We start from the raw sequence: 18,227 nt of genomic DNA, 5'->3' as shown, positions 1-18,227 counted from the left end.
GATCCCCTTGTGCTGTCCTGGAGCTGAGTGAGAAGGAAGGGAGTGACTGGAACCCAGAGGAAGGGACAGAGTGGCTGCTGGGCGAATCAGCCTCTGCGACTGCACTGTCTACCTGCATCTCATCTCCGCAGAGAAGCCCCCGTGCCTGGTCAATCATCTGTTGTACAGCGTTCAGTTCTGTTGGCCTGACGGCACCTCACTTGCAGTTGGAGACTTACAATGAGAAGGTCTGTTAGCAGGGAGAGGGCTGCCCCTGTGACCACGCCAGAGAGAGAGCCCCAAACTGTGCTGCGGGCCCCAGGCTATCACAGCCCCTCTCAGAACTGTATGCCAGTGATGTGGGGTTTTTCCCAGAGCCCAGCAAGGGCCAGGGGCCGGGTTGCTCAGGCTCTTCCTTCCTGCCGAGGAACGCTCTTATGACTTCTGGCTCTACGCTTTCCCACATCTCCCAGCTGATTAGTGGGGCGTCATCTACTTGGGCTTGGAAGGGCAGAGTGCGCCGCCTCCTCTGACTGGAAGTGTGGTCTGGTGGGCACAACGGTTGGAAGGGACTGGATGTTGTTAGAACAGAAAGTGAGTTCAGGGCTCCTTTGCACAAGCAGGGCTCAGCCTGGCAGGAGGGGCGGAACATCCCTGGGAGCTTTGGGCTGCGCGGGATCTACATACCACTGTATTTTATAATAGGGTGCTTAACACATTATGAAATATTGTTTGCGGCATCTTAGACCAGGTAAAAGCCTTCTAGTTCAGGCGGTAATATATGGGGACATTGCAAAATGCCATCAGCAGGTGTTAGGAACAAAATATCTCATTTTATAGTTTTATTTTCTGTGGAAGTATCTATCAGCGGCCATTATAAATTATCTAGGACTTGGTGCTGAGGATTTTTTAAGTGTCTGACGTGAAATTGATTTTGAGCCCTTTGCAGTGTTTCTAAGGTGTCTGGTCTGCTGGTGTTTTATAGACGAATTACATTGGGGTGGGACAGGCTGGGATGCCTCTCTTCCGGCATTTTGTCCTGTACACCAAAGATGCCCTGGAGATCATCCCCAGTCCTAAATGTGAGCTATGTATGCAGGTGCTCAGCTGTCCTTGCTCAGGATGATGTGGAGAGGCCGAGGTTCAGGGAGGAGGAAGGGAAATCTTATCCCTTTGCCCTTGAGTACCTTTACTCCCTGCCCGCTCAGCCTTAGGTAGCTCTGTTCCAGCTTCCAGCACGACCCTGGTCACCAGCCTTGGGTCACCTTGGGGCCCCTCCCCCTCCTCTTGTATCCTTGCCTTCCTCTAGCTGCCTCCTCCAGGCAGCCTGCCCTGTTTGGAACTCACATCATACTCTGATTGGTGGGACCCCTGAATGTAGTGCAGACTCCTCAAGAGCACAGCCCTGCTGCCCATCCTTATCCTGCCCATCTCAGGCCCCAGAGCCAGGCTGAACCCCAGCTTTGAGCATTATTCAATCAGGTGGAGCTGCCATGGTAAGACCAAAGAAAACATTCCCACTCAGGGCCCATGAAGTCTTTACCCCAAGATCCTTTTAAAATGAAGAAGCTTTTCTAGCTTGAAAAGATTGTGTACACAGGATGATAAGAGCAGGTGTGCTCCAGGCACTGGTCTGAGGGCTTTCTGTGTGTTCGTATATTAACCCTGTGGTGGCCCATGACTGTCCCCACTGTGTGGGTGGACACCACCCTGAGGCCATGGATGTCCACTGCCAGCTCTAAGTCACACAGCTGGTGAGCACGGAGCTGGGCTTTATTGCAGGTGGCCTGGTGCCTTGATCCTTGGTCTTAAATATCAGTGATACAGCCTTGTGAACTTTTTTCCTTGATCATGAAAACAAATCATGCTGATTGAAAGACAATTTATGACATCCTGAAAGTAATTGTAAAATTTTAAATTAGCAATAATGTCACCACCCAGGAATTGATGCTACTACTATTTTGCTGTATTCCTTTCTAGATTTTTCTTTGTGCATGTTTTGGTACCATGTTGCTGGTGGCTGCCAAATATTCCAATATATGGCTTATCATATTTACTTATGTCCTTGCTGTAAAGCAAATTCCAATGCCGATTAACCAAACACTTTCTTCATTCATTGCTTTCCCATGTATGTATTTCCTTTTTCTTCAGGACAGGGATCACCAGACAATTTATTGGCAACTTCACAAGACTGGCTTCCTTCCTTCCCTCCCTCCCTTCCTTCCTTCTTCTCTTTCTGTCTCTCTTTTTTTTTTGGGGGGCAGGGTCTTGCTGTGTTGCCCAGACTGGAGTGCAGTGGCACAATCATGGCTCACTGCAGCCTTGACTTCCCAGGGTCAAGCAATCCTTTCACCTCAGCCTCCTGAGTAGCTGGGACTACAGGCATGTGCCACCATGCCCAGATTTTTTTTTTTTGAGGTAGGGTTTCACCATGTTGCCCAGGCTAGTCTCTCAGGGGATCTTCCTGCCTCAGCTTCCCAAAGTGCTGGGATTACAGGCGTGAACACTTTCTTTCTTTCTTTTAGTACAGCGACTTCAAAATCTATCCGAGTGGTGTTATTTCTTCCTCTGTATATACAAACAAGTTCTCATCTTTCAAATGCAGTCACTTTGAAGTGAAATGTCCCCAGGAACTTACCATCTAAAATATCTACTATGACACAGATATTCATGCACAAGGAAGGCTGTGGCGCCTGCAAAGAGGCTACATGAAATCAAGAAATCATTTCTAATACAAACAGTAATTGCATTTCTTCTGGTAGGTGAAATGGCTTCAGCAACAGGAAGTGAAACGAAGGGTGAAGAGACAGGTGCGAAGTGACCCACAGGCCCTTTACTTCAACGACCCCATTTGGTCCAACATGTGGTACCTGGTAAGTAGGACAGGACCTCTCTCTGCCCCAGGACACTTGCGCTGCCAGGTCTCTGAAATGGGTTAATTTCCCCCCAGTGAAGCTAAATTCAAACAACATCTCCAGACAGACACACTTCACCTTGAGGGTGTAAAACCCCTATGTCAAGGCTGTGCAGCACCAGCTTTCGTGTGGATTTTTTCGGAAACTATGCACACACCCTGGGGTGGGGGCTCTTTGAGAAGGGAAGCGATTTGATGCAGGCTGTAAGACTAAATGGCAAAGCCCAGCCCCTGGACAGAGCTCCTGTTGGGAGGCGATGCCCTGGGAAAGTGATAGATTGCAGGTGCAGAAAAAGCAAGGGAGCACTCTGCATGAGTCTCAACCTGACTGGGAAAGAGCATCTCTGCTATATAAGCAGGGATAGGTGTTCCCTCCTTATTTACTTGCAAGCCTAAGCGTCTTCCTATGGGGTGTACACCGACTGTCAGTTCTGCTTCTGGAATGTCTATGGCAGGGGGGACTTTGTGTCTTCTGTGCTTACAGCATTGTGGTGACAAGAACAGTCGCTGCCGGTCAGAAATGAATGTCCAAGCAGCGTGGAAGAGGGGCTACACAGGAAAAAATGTGGTGGTCACCATCCTCGATGATGGCATAGAGAGGAATCACCCTGACCTGGCCCCAAATTATGTAAGTCAATCCCTGGAACTGACATGCAAATATACTCAACTGTGCTAGTCATTAAGTAAATGCAAGTTTAAAAACAGTAAGGTCCCATTCTCCCCCAACTCCCATTAAGTTAGGCAGTAAGGAAAACTATGCTGGAGAGAATTAGGAAAATGAATATTCTACTACTTGCTACTGTCAGGGGCAAGGGTTTTGCAGAGGGATTCATCCACATGCTTGCAGAGTCACTTATACTTTTAGGAATGGAGCCTAAAGAACTAAGAAATGCATGGAGGGGGATCATCAGCATACAGATAGTAGCAACACGAACAGTGACAGGATGACAGCGTGAAAACATGGTCTTTAGGCCCAGAGTACCTCGGTTCCTATCCTGGGTCTGCAAATGATTAGCTCTGAGATCTTGAACAAGTTACTTAACTTCTGTGTGCCTCAGTGTCACCATCTGTAAAATGGGTTCATAAGAGAACTGGTCTCTCATGGAGTTATTGTAAGGACTAAATTAGTTAAATGTAAGGAAGCAAGCTTGGCATATAGTAAATATGATAAATGCTTGAAATCCTCTAAGGGACCTGGGCGCCTACCAGTGATTAAGTACCATATTGTATCCATCTGACAGATCATTATGCAGCCCTTAGAAATGAATTTTGCAGACCATGTCAACAACACTGGAAAGCTTTCATCATATATTTTAAAAGGAGGATGTAAAATTATGTGAATACTATTATTACAGTCATACAAACAAAAGCATACCTATTGAAAATATAAAATTAAGGAAATTCTGACACACGTGGCAACATGGATAAACCTTGGACATTATGCAAAGTGAAATAAGCCAGTCACAAAAGGACAAATACTGCATGATTCCACTGACATGAGTGACTCAGAGTAGCCAAAATCTTAGACAAAAAGGTGGCATGGGGTTTGCCAGGGCCTGGGAGAGAGGAATGGGGAGTTAGTTTTTAGTGGATATGGGGTTGAAGAGAGTTCTGGAGATGGGTGGCGGTGATGGTCGCACAACACTGTGAATGTACTTAATGCCACCGAACCGTACACTCGATAATGGTTAAGGTGGTATATTTCCTGTCACGTATATTTTACCACAATAAAAACATGTAGGAGATTATAGCTATAGTAAGAGAGGAATCCCGCATGTGGTTTCTGTATTTGCCAATAGAACATAAAATCCATTTAAACAGAGCTGTCATATGCTGCGCCATTTCTCCTCACTCACCAAGATTCCATTTCTTAGGATTCCTACGCCAGCTATGATGTCAACGGCAATGATTATGACCCATCTCCACGATACGATGCCAGCAATGAAAATAAGTACGTCACCACCTTGCCTCCTCTCCCCGGCTTCTCTTCCCCTCCCTGCAGCATCGCTATTGAATGTGTGTGTGAGGGAGCTGGAGAGGCGGTGACTGCCGGCATATCTTCCCTGCCTGGGCGCTAGGCAGGCTTATCCAGGAGTCACAGCCCATGCCAGGCACAGCCCTTCAGACATGGCCAGTGTCTGTGGAGGTAGCCTGTTCCTCTGGGGTGTCACCACTGGCGGGCAGCTAGAAATGTTTGCAACTTTCTTGGAATATTGTAAAAGAGAAGCCCTTAAGTCTAACAGTCTCCATGACCTGGTGTGTGAAGACAGCAGTTTAGTCTGTTTGAGCACATAGGTCACATGCCTGAGCTTTTGTGACTCTGTGACCTTAGGAATGAGGTGGAAGGGGCATGAGTGATGCTGGATAGACCCAGGTTCAGATCCCAGCTCTCCCACTTACTGGCTGCGTGCATGCTAGGTGAGCTGGTTGAAAATTCATGTCTTGGTGTCTTAGAGGCTTGTCCAGGCCAATGACGTCCCCTACCTCACAGGGTCACAGGAGGGGTCAGTGAGATGATGCGTGAAGAACGCACCCAGCAGATTCTCCAGAAATGGCAGGTGTTTTTGTGTCACTGTCACTTTGCAAGTGGAGGCAGTGGGGTGACAGAGCCCAGGTGACTTTGCAGTGTAAATGGCTGCCCTGGGCTTGGTCCTGGGAGTTCATTTGCTGTCTCTTTCCTTTCTCCATCAGCATGCCCCATACCCTGAGCTCTTATCGTTCCTCCAAAAATATTTAGAGGAAAATAATAAAAGCCTTCTTCCTCCCCACTGTTGACAAGATGCTTGCTGAGGGGCGTCCCCGATTATAGTCTTTTAGTTTGCGGTTGCTTTGATTCTGAGATTCACAAACGGAGGCACAGGCAGTGCTGTGCAGGAAGCCTCAGCCACTGGAGTTCCACACAGCAAGCTGCAGAGCTCCCGGGAGCCTACAGCGGCCCAGTCTCATGCACGTCCCAAGGTGCCCTTCCTGTTGCCAGTGAGGACGCCTGGGGCAAAGGAGGAATGATCCACATACCATGCAGTGACCCTTGAAGGGTAGGATTCAATCCCATCCTGAGCCATCCATCGAGCTCTGTGACCCCGGAAATAGCCCTGGCCTTGAAACGGTGTAGCTTCCAGGCAAGGACAGATGACTCGCTTCCAAAGGGCTGCTGCCTGGGGCGATTTTTAAAGGCAGCTTTAAATTTGAATCAATGATTCCCATCCTCTGTGGACTCTTCTCAAAGATGTGCTATTTCAAGTTGCTCCTATTTTGGCCCCCGCTGGAGGAATTGACCCGATGTGGCACATCAGAGAATGGGGTCATTGCTGAGGAAAGCAATTTGTTTTTCTGGTCATTTCTTCATAGTCCCCCAGCTGCTGAGTGTTTAATTTAGAGCATTCTTCCTCAGCTCCAGCTTAAATGGCCTTAGAAGCACAGGAAGGGCTGCCTCAGGGTGAGCATGGTGTTATAGGTGCATGGGGGATGAGGCAGGTGACATCAGCACCAGTCCGTTCTTTCATCCTGCCGGGCAGCAGGTGTCCATGCTGCCAACCACAGGAGACATGGGGCCGAGGTGGCGCAGCACCCACCCTACACAGCAGTGGCCATGTGCCGACTACACATGCTGCGAGGAGGAAGGTATAGGGCCACGGGCACTGGGTCAGGCACCTTCCTCCAACATGGGGGTCAGGGGAGGCATCCTGGAAGAGGTTACCTTGAGTGAGCACTTGCCACATTCAGGATGCCAGGAAGGGCTGTACCCAGGCTGACTTGGTGCCTTCTCCCAGAGTGGGAGTGGGGTTGGTGATGAGAGGGGATGCAGGAAATGGGCTTTAATGACATCTCTGGGCTTTGGACAACTGACTCACTTGTTGCATTGAACTGAGCCATACACTGAATTCACTGAAACTTTCTGGGCTGCGTCCTCACTTGGTTTTTTCCTTTGTTTCAGACACGGTACTCGTTGTGCGGGAGAAGTTGCTGCTTCAGCAAACAACTCTTACTGCATCGTGGGCATAGCATACAATGCCAAAATAGGAGGTAAGGCCGGGCACGGCAGCCTGCGAGCTAAGGGGCCTGGGGCAGGGGCAGCTGGAGAGCTCCCTGTCTGCTGATCTCCGCAGCCTCCTGTCTTTTGGCCTTGGCCATGTCAGCAGACGCCTGGGCCAGAAGCAGCAGTGCCATCTGTATCATGGCCCAGGCAACTGGCCCACAGGGACTGGGGCCTCAAAACAGAGGAACTGCTTAGTGTTTTGCCTGAAAAGCCATTGCAGTTCCCATCGGAAAGGTACTCTCTGTCCTCTGGTCCTGCTGGCCTGGCCGCTGACTCCTGGAAGGCTGCGTTGATTCCCCGCTGCCAATAGCCTTCAGTGGCTCCCTGTCACTTCCCAGACAGAGTCACAGCTTTCACCTGGGACCAGAGCCTTCCCTGGGTTCCGACTCCCACTCAAGCTTGCTGGACCACCTCTCCTGCCCCTGCCCTGGCCTTAGAGGACATTTGTTATAGTGTCCCTTAGACACATCTGGTCTTCCCGATTTATGCCTGGGCTTGAACCATTCCCATCCCCGCCTCCCCGTGCCTCTCCACTTGGCTCCATCCACCTGTGCCTTACGGCAGTTCATGCCTGCTCTGTTCTGTGAAGTGCTCCCTGGAACCAGCTCTCCCCCATCTCGTTCACCAGGGAGTCAGCTCTTCTTGGTCCCTTTACAGAGCAGCAGCTGCCCCTGACCCTGCGTGCATCTGGCCTTGCCATTTAGCTTCTCACACTGGTCAATCAAGCTGCCCTTGCTAGGATGAGGCTTTGGAGTAAAGTGTTGAATGTCTCTCTGTTCCCCATGGGAGCCTGGCAGTGTGACAGCTCAGTCACCAAGTGCTCTGAAGGCCCCTCTAGGTGCATGTCATTGACCCGGGAACTGAGCAAGTGGGGGCAGCAGAGAGGAGTGCCAGAGAGCCTCCAGGGACTGCAGCTTCACCCAGGACACCTGTGTGCCTCTCAGTTTGAAGGTGCTCCTGCTCACTCAGGTGGCTGCAGTGGGAAGCCACCTTCCCGGGGCACTGCCGTTCCTGCCACTGAGCCTTGGTGAGGGTGGCTGCAGCCCCTTTGGCTGCACTTATGAGCAGTACCAGGCAGGGAGGTTGGGCCAAGGTTCCCTGGATCACTAGTCCTTGGGGGAATTTCTTGTGTTTCGAAAAGAGGGTCCTTAGCTTTTACTTAATTTAGGACTCTCTGCCTGTCTTTTCCCATGGAAATCTTGAAAGTGGTTGGATTTTCATTTCATAACAGAATTAACCCCCAAGGGCGTGTTCTGCGAACAAATTAGGAGACCGTCAACTAGCCTCACTCCTTTGTGGATAGTTCTTGCACACTGAGATATATAAGTTCTCCCTGGAGCCTTTGACGATGGGTACAGAGCCCTGAGATGTCTCTCCAGGAGCTGTAGAATCGGGCCAACCTGGGTGCCAGTTCCATTCCCACCACTCACTGACTGTGTGTCCTTGGACAACTTACATAACCTCTCTGAGCCAAGATTTCTTTACCTGTGGGGTGAAATGACCATGAGGCAGCTGCCTCCCCAGGTTTGTTATGAGGATGAAGTCAGATACCATGTGCGAAACCATCGGCTTGGGCTAAGTCTGCAGGGGATAGCTGAGCTCCTCCTTCCCTCTTGCTGAGACTCTCAGTGGGAGAATAAAAACCATTTGTGTTGCTTTGAGTGAGGGGTGGACCCCACATTTAGGGTTGCTTGAGCCTTGCTCCCCCAAGTCCCTAGACTTTGAGCATGGCATCCTCTGGGAGCCGTCAGAAATGCAGAATCCCCACCCCAGGCCTACTGAGTCAGGCTCTGCATTATAACAAGATCGCAGGGGATTTGTCTCCAAGTGAGCATTTGAGAAGCACTGGTTTAGAGCACTCCCTGGGATCACACAGGTGGGTAACACTTATATCGTGGATTGTGGGGAGGAGTCAGTGGAAGTAACATGCATAAAGATCCTCCCAGATAAGGTGCACAGTAAATACAGCATTACCATTAGATAGTTCTACACTCATTGCCAAACTCTTTCCCTACGTTTCCCAAGTTCTACAAGTGAAGGTGCTCCCTCCAGATTTGGAGAATGTAGGGATAGAATTTGGCATGTGTTTAAAACAAGAGTAATAGCAATGCACTGTGGGTTTATAATGTAGGAAGTTATATATATATATATGTGTGTGTATATATATATATATAAACAACAGCAGAAATGGTAACAGTGATGGTGAATGGAAACACTCTTAGATTTATACATTATACAGAAAGTAGTATACTATTAATTCCAGATAGCCTGGGATAAGTTAGGGTATGCATTATAGTCTCTTGAGTGACAACTAAAAATAAAGATAGGAAAAGGAAGAGCTCTATGGTCAGCTCCAGGGACATCCCAGAGAAATTACCTGTTGTGTACCAGCACACTCAGAGAGGGAGGCTGTGTTAGGGCACCCCACCCAGAGGTGGGCTCGGAGGGAGAACCAGGAGGAAGCGGGGTGGCTGCCTGTGTGGAGGGGCTAAAGCTGTTTGCAGCAGCTTTGGAGCCAGTGGCTATCACCAGATCCTTGGGTCAAGGCCAGCCTCAACCCCACACCTACCTCGCAGAGAGGTGTGAGCTCCACCTCATGTCCTCAGTCTTTATGTGGCACGCTGACCCCAGCCCGATGCCGCAGACCTAATTGTCTCCTCAGCACTCTCACGGGTAGTCAAGTCCTCTCATGTCAGGCTCAAGCCATACCCTCATGCTCTGCCCTCACAGAGTGCCTGCTCTGCCGCTCCTGGGCTCCCATCTGCCCCTTTAAACTTCAGTACGTGGTCCTGTGCCATCTTCCTTGTTGGTTCCTTCCAAAGACATGCTGAGCTCCTAGAGGCCCAGAACTGTGGCCATCATCTCTTTCTTCTCTGTCAATGGCATACCCAGTATTACACATGCAACACGTGCTCAACCATATTCAATGCATTAACTAAAAAATATCCCTGTTACACACATCCTAACTTATCCCAGTCTATCTGGAATTAATAGTATACTTTCTATATAATGTATGAATCTAAGATTGTTTCCATCCACCCTCACTGTCATTGTTTGTGCTGTTGTTTTTATATATTTTACTTCCCATATTATAAACCCACAGTGCATTTCTGTTATTCTTGTTTCAAACACGTGGTTGACTGCAAACTGCTTATGAAAAGAAATACACTTACCTACATGTGTACCATTCCACTGGTCTTCCTTACTTTTTCTAGCTTCAGATTTCCATCTTTCCATTTATCTTCAGCCTGTCTTCAGGCTCTTTGGTATTTATTGAGGTTATCTCTCATCTCTTTTGATATTTGTTGAGGTTCAGGTATGCTGGTGAAAAATTCTCTCAAATTTTATCTGAAAGTGGCTTCTCTTCATTTTTCTTAAAAGAAATTATGCTGAACATAACCTTCTAACTTTTTTTTTTTTTGTCTTTCAACACTCTAAAGATGTTATTCTATTGTCTTCTGTTATCCATTGTTTTGGATGATGAGTCAATTGTTAATTGTCATCCTTATTGTTGTTCCCTTTTTTTTTTTTTTTTGAGAGATGGGGTCTTGCTCTGTTACCCAGGTTGGATTGCAGTGGCACAATCATAGCTCACTGCGGCCTTAAACTCCTGGCCTCAAGTGATCCTTCCAAATGAGCTTCCCAAGTATCTGGGACTACAGGTGAACACAACCTTTCCCAGCTAATCAAAACCAAAAAAAACAAAAAAAAACAACTTTTTTCCTTGTAGGATGAGATACTGCTATGTTGCCCAGGCTGGTCTCAAACTCCTGGCCTCAAGTGATCCTCCCACCTCAGCCTCCCAAAGTGCTGGGATTACAGGCATGGGCCACCATGGCCCGTCCCTATAGCTGCTTTCATAGTGTTATTTTTTTAGATATCTGTGCTTTGCCTGTGGCTCTAACATTCTTTTGTGTAGTTTTCTTCATATTAATTCCAGCTTGGGTTTTCTGTGCTTCTTAGTGGGTTATTCTTTTTAAAGAAAATTTGGGGGAAAAAATGTCAATATTTCTTCAAATGTTTTTTAGTTCCATTTTCTTTCTATTCTCTGTGGGCACAGTTATAGTTGTTAGATTGCTTAATACGCCTCACCGTTTACTGAGGTACTGTTCATTTTTTTAACCCTTTTTTCTCTGCTTCAAATGGGATGATTTTTATTGAACTTCAAGTTAACTAATCCTTCCTTTTGTTGTGTTCAGTCTAGTCTTTAAAAAAAATTTTCAGGGCTGGGCATGGTGGCTCACACCTGTAATCTCAGCATTTTGGGTGGCTGAGGTGGGTGGATCACCTGAGGTCAGGAGTTCGAGACCAGCCTGGTCAACATGGTGCAACCCCATCTCTACTAAAAATACAAAAATCAGTCAGTCAGGTATGGTGGCACGCACCTGTAATCCCAGCTACTCGGGAGGCTGAGGCAGGAGAACTGGTTTAAACCTGGGAGGTGGAGGTTGCATTGAGCTGAGATCATACCACTGCATTCTAGCCTAGGTGACCGAGCAAGACTCCATCTCAAAAAAAAAAATTCAGATATTTACTTTTCTGTCTTATGATTTCCATTTGACTCTTTTTTTTTTTACTGTTTCCAAATCTCTCCTGGGTCTCCATCTCTTCACTCATTATATCTATCTTTTATTTTAGACTCTTTAACATGTTTGTAAGAAATACTTTAAAGTCTTTTGCACTTAATTCCAATATCTAGGTCATTTTAGGAGTATGTTTATAATGACTGATTTTTCTCTTTACGGTGGGTCATATATTTCTCTTTCTTTGCATATGTCTAGTAATTTTTTATTGTATGGTAGATACTGTTACATCGTAGAGACTCTGAATTCTGTTGTCTTTGAATACCATTAAGTTTTGTTCTAGCAGTTGGTTAAATGTGAGCTTGTGGAGACCTGATTATTCTTTTTTTTAATGGTTATCTTTCTGATTTGCTCATAGCCTTAGGGAAAATCTGTTAGCCCCAGGATATAGTCTGTTCTCCTAGACCATGACCCTCTTGGTGTTTTAGTGGAAAGCCTGAAATGTTTAAACCCAGACCTCTAACTTAGCAAGTCTCAAACTCCAAATGGACTGCCTGTAGTGGGCAGCAGCTGAAATATCTGCTCAGCTCATCCAGCCTCTCGGCTATTGTTTTCCTACTGGACTTCTTAGAGGGTTGCCCATGTATAGTTCAGGGTTCAGCCAAGTGATTGTGAGGAGTTTATATGTTCTCTTCTGTAGTTCTCTCCTTTCTGAGATTTCTCCTCTCGATTTCCAGCTGCTCTGACAGTCCCAAACTCTATCCCTTGACTCCTCTGGAGAATAAGATAACACTTTACTGTGCTTTAGTATTTGAGTTCTAGCCTCTCTGCACCAAAAGAAATGGAAATTTCTCTCAAGAGGAAAAGTCATGTCAACTTGGATCATACCCAGTATGGTTTGTCAAGAATTGAATCCCCTGCCTACCCTCTGCCTTTTTCTGGTCATTCTTCAGTGCTCTTAAAAAGTTGATTTTTTCTAAGTAACTATTTTGTTCAGAGTTTATAATTATTATCTTTAATAAGAAGAGTTAGTATGATATATGCAACTCTGTCATTGTTGAACTTAAAACTTGTGGTTTATAGTTCTTTATCAATTAGATTGTGTATTAGTTATCTATTGCTGCGTGGCAGTCATTCTAAAAATGTAGCTGCTTAAAACAACAAACACTTGTTTTCCAGCACAGATAGTGGCTTTGCTGAATGTTTCTGGTTCAGGGTCACTCATGAAGTGCTAGTCAAGCTGTTGGCTGTGATTGTAGTCTGAAGACTTGACTGAGTCTGGAGGATTCACTTCCAAGATGAGTTACTTACAGGTCTGTTGGCTGGAGTCCCTGATTCCTCACCGTGTGTACCTTTCCAGAGGGTTGCTTGAGTGTCCCCATAACGTGGTAACTAGCTTCCTTCATAACGAGTGGTTCAGGAGAAAAAACAAAAGCAGATCAGCAGTGCCCTTTATGACCTCATCTCAGAAGTCATGCACCATCTCTTCAGCCATTCTCTGTGTATTAGAAATGGATCACTAAGTTTAGCATACACCCAAGGGGAGAGAAATTTGGTCATACCTTTTGAATAGAAAGGTGTCAAAAAACCTGTAGACATAGTTTAGCCAGTTTTCTTTGTAAAACTGTGTATTCCTTATAAATGTTGTCACATAAAAATAATTAAATCAAATGAAAGAAACAGAGGAACTGTCCAAATTATATTAAGAAATAGCCAGGCATGGTGGCTCATGCCTGTAATCCCATCACTTTGAGAGGTGGAGGTGGGCAGATCACCTGAGGTCAGGAGTTCCAGACCAGCCTGCCAACATGGTGAACCCCTGTCTCCACTAAAAATACAAAAATTAGCTGGGTGTGGTGGTGGGGACCTATAATCCCAGATACTTGGGAGGCTGAGGCAGGAGAATTGCTTGAACCTGTAAGGTGGAGGTTTTGGTGAGCCAAGGTTGTGTCATTGCACTCCAGCCTGGGCAACAGAGCGAGACTCTGTCTCAAAAAAAAAAAAAAGAAAAGAAAGGAATAAACTCCTTCAGCCCCCAGTTTCCCTAGTCATGTTGCCTTCAGGTGTGTTAGCACCTACCTTGGGGAGAAATTTTACACTCTCAGGAATCCACAGAGGCACGTGCCATCTTCATTGTTTCCAGAGAGGGGAGTGGTGTACCCCTGTGTGTTCACTGGTCCCTGATGTCTTTCATTTTAGAGATACTTTAATTTTATATTAAGTTGTCAAGCAGTACAGTGATGATTTGTGGCCCCCTTTCATATATAATTTTTTAATAAAAATCTGTTTAAAGTTTTTATGGGCTGGGCATAGTGGTTCACACTTGTAATCCCAGCACTTTGGGGGTCAAGGCGGGAAGACCTCTTGAGCCCAGAAATTTGAGACCAACCTGGTCAACATAGTGATACCCTGTCTCTACAAAAAAAAATTTGAAAAATTTAGCCAGGCAAGGTGGCACGGGCCTGTAGTCCCAGCTACTTGGGAGGCTGAGGTGAGAGGACTGCGTAAGCCTAGGAAGTCGAGACTGCAGTGAGCCATGATTGCGTCATTGCACTCCAGCCTGGGTGACAGAGTGAGACCCTGTCTCAAAATAAAGTAAAGTTTTTATGATGTCAAATTTGTTCATCTTCCTTCATGATTCTTGAGTTTGGGATCTTGCCCAAGATAGTAAACCTATTCTGTATTTCCTCTAAAAACTTATAGTTTTAGGACAGTAGTTTCTCTTAAAACTTTTATGATTTTCTCTTTTCTGTTTAACATTTTTATTTCCTTTTTTTTTTTTTTTTTTTTTTTGAGACAGAGTCTCACTCTGTCACCCAGGCTGGAGTGCAGCAGCCCAATCTCTGCTCACTGCAACCTCCGCCTCCTGGGTTCAAGCGATTCTCCTGCCTCAGCCTCCCAAGTACCTGGGATTACAGGTGCCCGCCACCATGCCTGGCTAATTTTTTTGTATTTTTTATGTAAAGATGGTGTTTCACTATGTTGGCCAGGCTGATCTTGGACTCCTGACCTCAGGTGATCCACCCGCCTCAGCTGCCCAAAGTGCTGGGATTACAGGTGTGAGCCACTACACCCGGCCTTTCGGTTTAGCTTTTTGATCCATATGGAATTTATTTCTGTAAGCAGTGTGAAGGAGAGATCCCCCAAATCAATATTTGGTAATTGCCACATGTGGCGCTCATCACACCCTAGATCCCCATATGGACACTGGGTCTCCCCTTACGTTTCATTAGTCAGTTCCTTCATAAGCCCTAACAATACCACACTTTGAATTACTACAGTTTAGGAGAGTTTTGGGGTTTTGTTTTTGTTTTTTGGAAACTGATAGGGCAAATTTTCTCTTATGGTTCCTTTTCAAAAATTACTTGGCTATTCTTGCACATTTTCTCTTTCAGATGAACTTGAGAATCTGCTTGTCAAGTTCCATAAAAAAAAAAAAAAAAAAAACAACAACAAAAAACCCTGTTGGGATTTTGATTGGGATTGCTTGGAAATTATAGATTAATTGGGGTAGAATGACATCTTTACAATATTGAGTCTTCCCACCCAGGAGCATGGTATGTTTTTATTTCTTCAGGTCTTCTTTTACATTTTTTTAAAAGTTTTATCACTTCCTCCATATCGATTTTATAAATTTCTTATTAGATATAGATCTAGGTTTTTAAAAAAAATTATATTTCTAATTGGTCATTATTGAAATGGATATAGGAAAGCTATTGATTTTTGTATGTTGGGTTTTGTTTCTGGCCACCTTATTGATCTCTATGGGTGCTGTTGTTTTCCCTTGGATTCTCTTGGCTTTTCTGGAGAGATGTATGTAATAGCTATCTGTAAATATAATGGTGGTTTTCTCTCTTTAATATTAATAACTCTTATTTCTTTGCTTGCCTTATTTGAATATGTAGGAGTTCCTGATGAATATTGAATAGTGTTGGTTATAGGTTCTGCTTGATTTCTGACTTATACAGGAATACTTCTAGTTTTATGCCATTTGTCAGTGTCTTCCCTGTAGTTACCCTTTATCAAGTTGAGAAAATTTTATTATATTCCTAGATTTCTAAGAGATTTGATCAGGAATGAATGTTGAATTCTTAAAAGTATCTATTGAGATTATTATATTGTTTTTCAACTTTATTGTTTAATCTGTGTAGTGTAATAGGTTACATTAATAGATTTCCTAAACTGGGCTAGGCACGGTGGCTCACGCCTGTAATCCCAGCACTTTGGGAAGCCAAAGTGGGTGGATCGCCTGATATCGGGAGCTCGAGACCAGCCTGGCCAAAATGTTGAAACCCCATTTCTACTAAAAATACAAAAATTAGCCAGACATGGTGGCAGGCCCCTGTAATCCCAGCTACTCAGGAGGCTGAGGCAGGAGAATCGCTTGAACCTGGGAGATGAAGGCTGCAGTGAGCCGAGATGGCGCCACTGCAGTCTAGCCTGGGTGACAGAGTAAGACTTTGTCTCAAAAAAAAAAAAAAATCCTAAATTGGAAATTTTTTCTTTCATTCTTGAAATAAGTTCCATTTGATCATGAGTAATTTTTTTTAATACATCTGCATTCAACTGTTGATATCTTCTGTGTGGTTTTACATCTTTATTTATAAAATGGATAGAATTACAGTTTGTTTTGTGATGTTTCTCTCTAGCTTGTTTATCAGAGTTATGCCAGTCTCCTAGAATGAGTTAGGAAACTTTCTTTTACTGTGCTCTGAAAACAGTTAATGTATTGTGGATAGTGCCTGATTTCTGAAGTGTTGGTAGAGCTGATTAACTAGTCTCATTGGACGTGGTGACTTTCAAAGGCGCTAAACCTATTCAAGTTTTCTGTTTCTTCTTGAGGAAATTTTTGTAATTAAATCTTCCTAGAAAATCATCAATTTTTCAAGATTTTCAAATATATAATGTAAATTTAATATCATATTCTCATAATTTAACGATATATCCTCCATTTTTATAGTTATAATTGTTTCTAATCTTATTTGTGACATCTTTTTTCCCTTGATTGATGAAAAATTTCTATTTTTAATAAAATAGGTTTTTTCACCTCAGTGTCATACAATATACCCATGTAATAAATTTTCACATATACCCCCTGAATCTAAAGTAAAAGTTAAAATTATAAAAAATAGTATAAGTAAAAATAAAAAAACAGGCTTTTGCAGAGAACTAGGTTTTTTTAAAAAAATTGAGTTCCTTTGTTTTCTACCTCATAAATGACTGCTTTTTCTTATTTATTAATTCCTTCAGCTTTTAAATTTATTGTTGTGTTCTAACTCCTTGAATGGAATGTATATTTAGTTCTTTATTTTCAGGATTTTATGTGTTCTAATAAATAAAAATTCATACGTTCTCCTTTCATCACCTATTACTAGTTTAATTATATAGTGCTTTTATTGCTATATATTTCCAAATAATTGTACGTTTCAGCTTAGATTTTTCTCTTTAACCCAGGAGTTATTTAGAAGAGATTTATAAAATTTTTCAGTTGCATAGATTTCTGATGCTCCTTTTGTTGTTAATTTTTAACTTTATTACACTGGAATCAGAGAATGTTCTGTATAATTTCTGCCTTTTGGATTTATGGAGAATATCTTTGTGTCCTGATACATGTTCAGTTTTTGTAAATATGCCAGTGGATGTTTGCATTAGTCTGTTTTCACACTGCTGATAAAGACATACCCAAGACTGGGGACAAAAAGAGGTTTAATTGGACTTATAGTTCCACATGGCTGGTGAGACCTCAGAATCATGGTGGGAGGTGAAAGCCACTTCTTAACATGGTGGTAGCAAGAGAAAAATGAGGAAGAAGCAAAAGCAGAAACCCCTGATAAACCCATCAGATCTCATAAGACTTACTCACTATCACGAGAATAGCACGGGATATATAGTAGCTTTTCCAGGCACATGGTACAAGCTGCTAGTGGATCTACCATTCTGGGGTCTGGAGGATGGTGGCCCTCTTCTCACAGCTCCACTAGGCAGTACCTCAGTAGGGACTCTTTGTGGGGGTTCTGACCCCACAGTTCCCTTCTGCACTGCCCTAGCAGAAGTTCTTCATGAGGGCCTCACCCCTGCAGCAAACTTTTGCCTGGGCATCCAGGTGTTTCCCTACAGCTTCTGAAATCTAGGTAGAGATTCTCAAACCTCAATTCTTGACTTCTGTGCACCTGCAGGCTCAACACACATATGGAAGTTGCCAAGGCTTGGGGCTCCCACCTTCTGAAGCCACAGCCTGAGCTGTACATTGGCTCCTTTCAGCCACGGCTGGCGTGGCTGGGACACAGCGCACCAAGTCCTTAGGCTGCATACAGTACAGGGACCCTGGGCCTGGCCCATGAAACTACTTTTTCCTCCTGGGCCTCTGGGCCTCTGATGGGAGGGGCTGCTGTGAAGGTCTCTGACATGGCCTGGAGACACTTTCCCATGGTCTTGAAGATTAATGTTAGGTTTCTTGTTACTTATGCAGATTTCTGCAGCTGGCTTGAGTTTCTCCTCAGAAAATGGGTTTTTCTTTTCTACTGTGTGTCAGGCTGCAAATTTTCTGAACTTTTATGCTCTGCTTCGCTTTTAAAACAGAATACTTTTAACAGCACCCAAGTCACCTTTTAAATGCTTTGCTACTTAGAAATTTCTTCTGCCAGATACTCTAAGTCATCTTTCTCAAGTTCAAAGTTCCACAGATCTCTGGGGCAGGGGCAAAATGCTGCCAGTCTCTTTGCTAAAACATAACAAGAGTCACCTTTGCTCCAGTTCCCAACGAGTTCCTCATCTC

General features: G+C 44.6%; 1 protein-coding gene across 10 annotated transcripts in view; it reads left to right on the top strand.

The window, feature by feature from the left end:
• PCSK6 (proprotein convertase subtilisin/kexin type 6) overlaps positions 1-18,227 on the top strand; it is a 188,554-nt gene that overhangs the window by 56,715 nt on the left and 113,612 nt on the right. For all 10 annotated transcript variants that reach the window (XR_013396028.1, XR_013396030.1, XR_013396027.1 and 7 more), the window contains exons 3-6: positions 2,742-2,852; positions 3,378-3,521; positions 4,768-4,844; positions 6,828-6,916. Coding sequence is in view for 6 of the 10 variants with exons in the window: in XM_028850196.2 (XP_028706029.1) it covers positions 2,742-2,852; positions 3,378-3,521; positions 4,768-4,844; positions 6,828-6,916 (421 nt within the window). In the remaining 4 variants the exon portion in view is untranslated. The remainder of the gene's footprint in view (positions 1-2,741; positions 2,853-3,377; positions 3,522-4,767; positions 4,845-6,827; positions 6,917-18,227) is intronic.

Source organism: Macaca mulatta, chromosome 7 (genome assembly GCF_049350105.2).
Source record: "Macaca mulatta isolate MMU2019108-1 chromosome 7, T2T-MMU8v2.0, whole genome shotgun sequence".
Classification (NCBI taxonomy): Eukaryota; Metazoa; Chordata; class Mammalia; order Primates; family Cercopithecidae; genus Macaca; species Macaca mulatta.
This window is presented reverse-complemented; position numbering and strand designations above follow the sequence as displayed.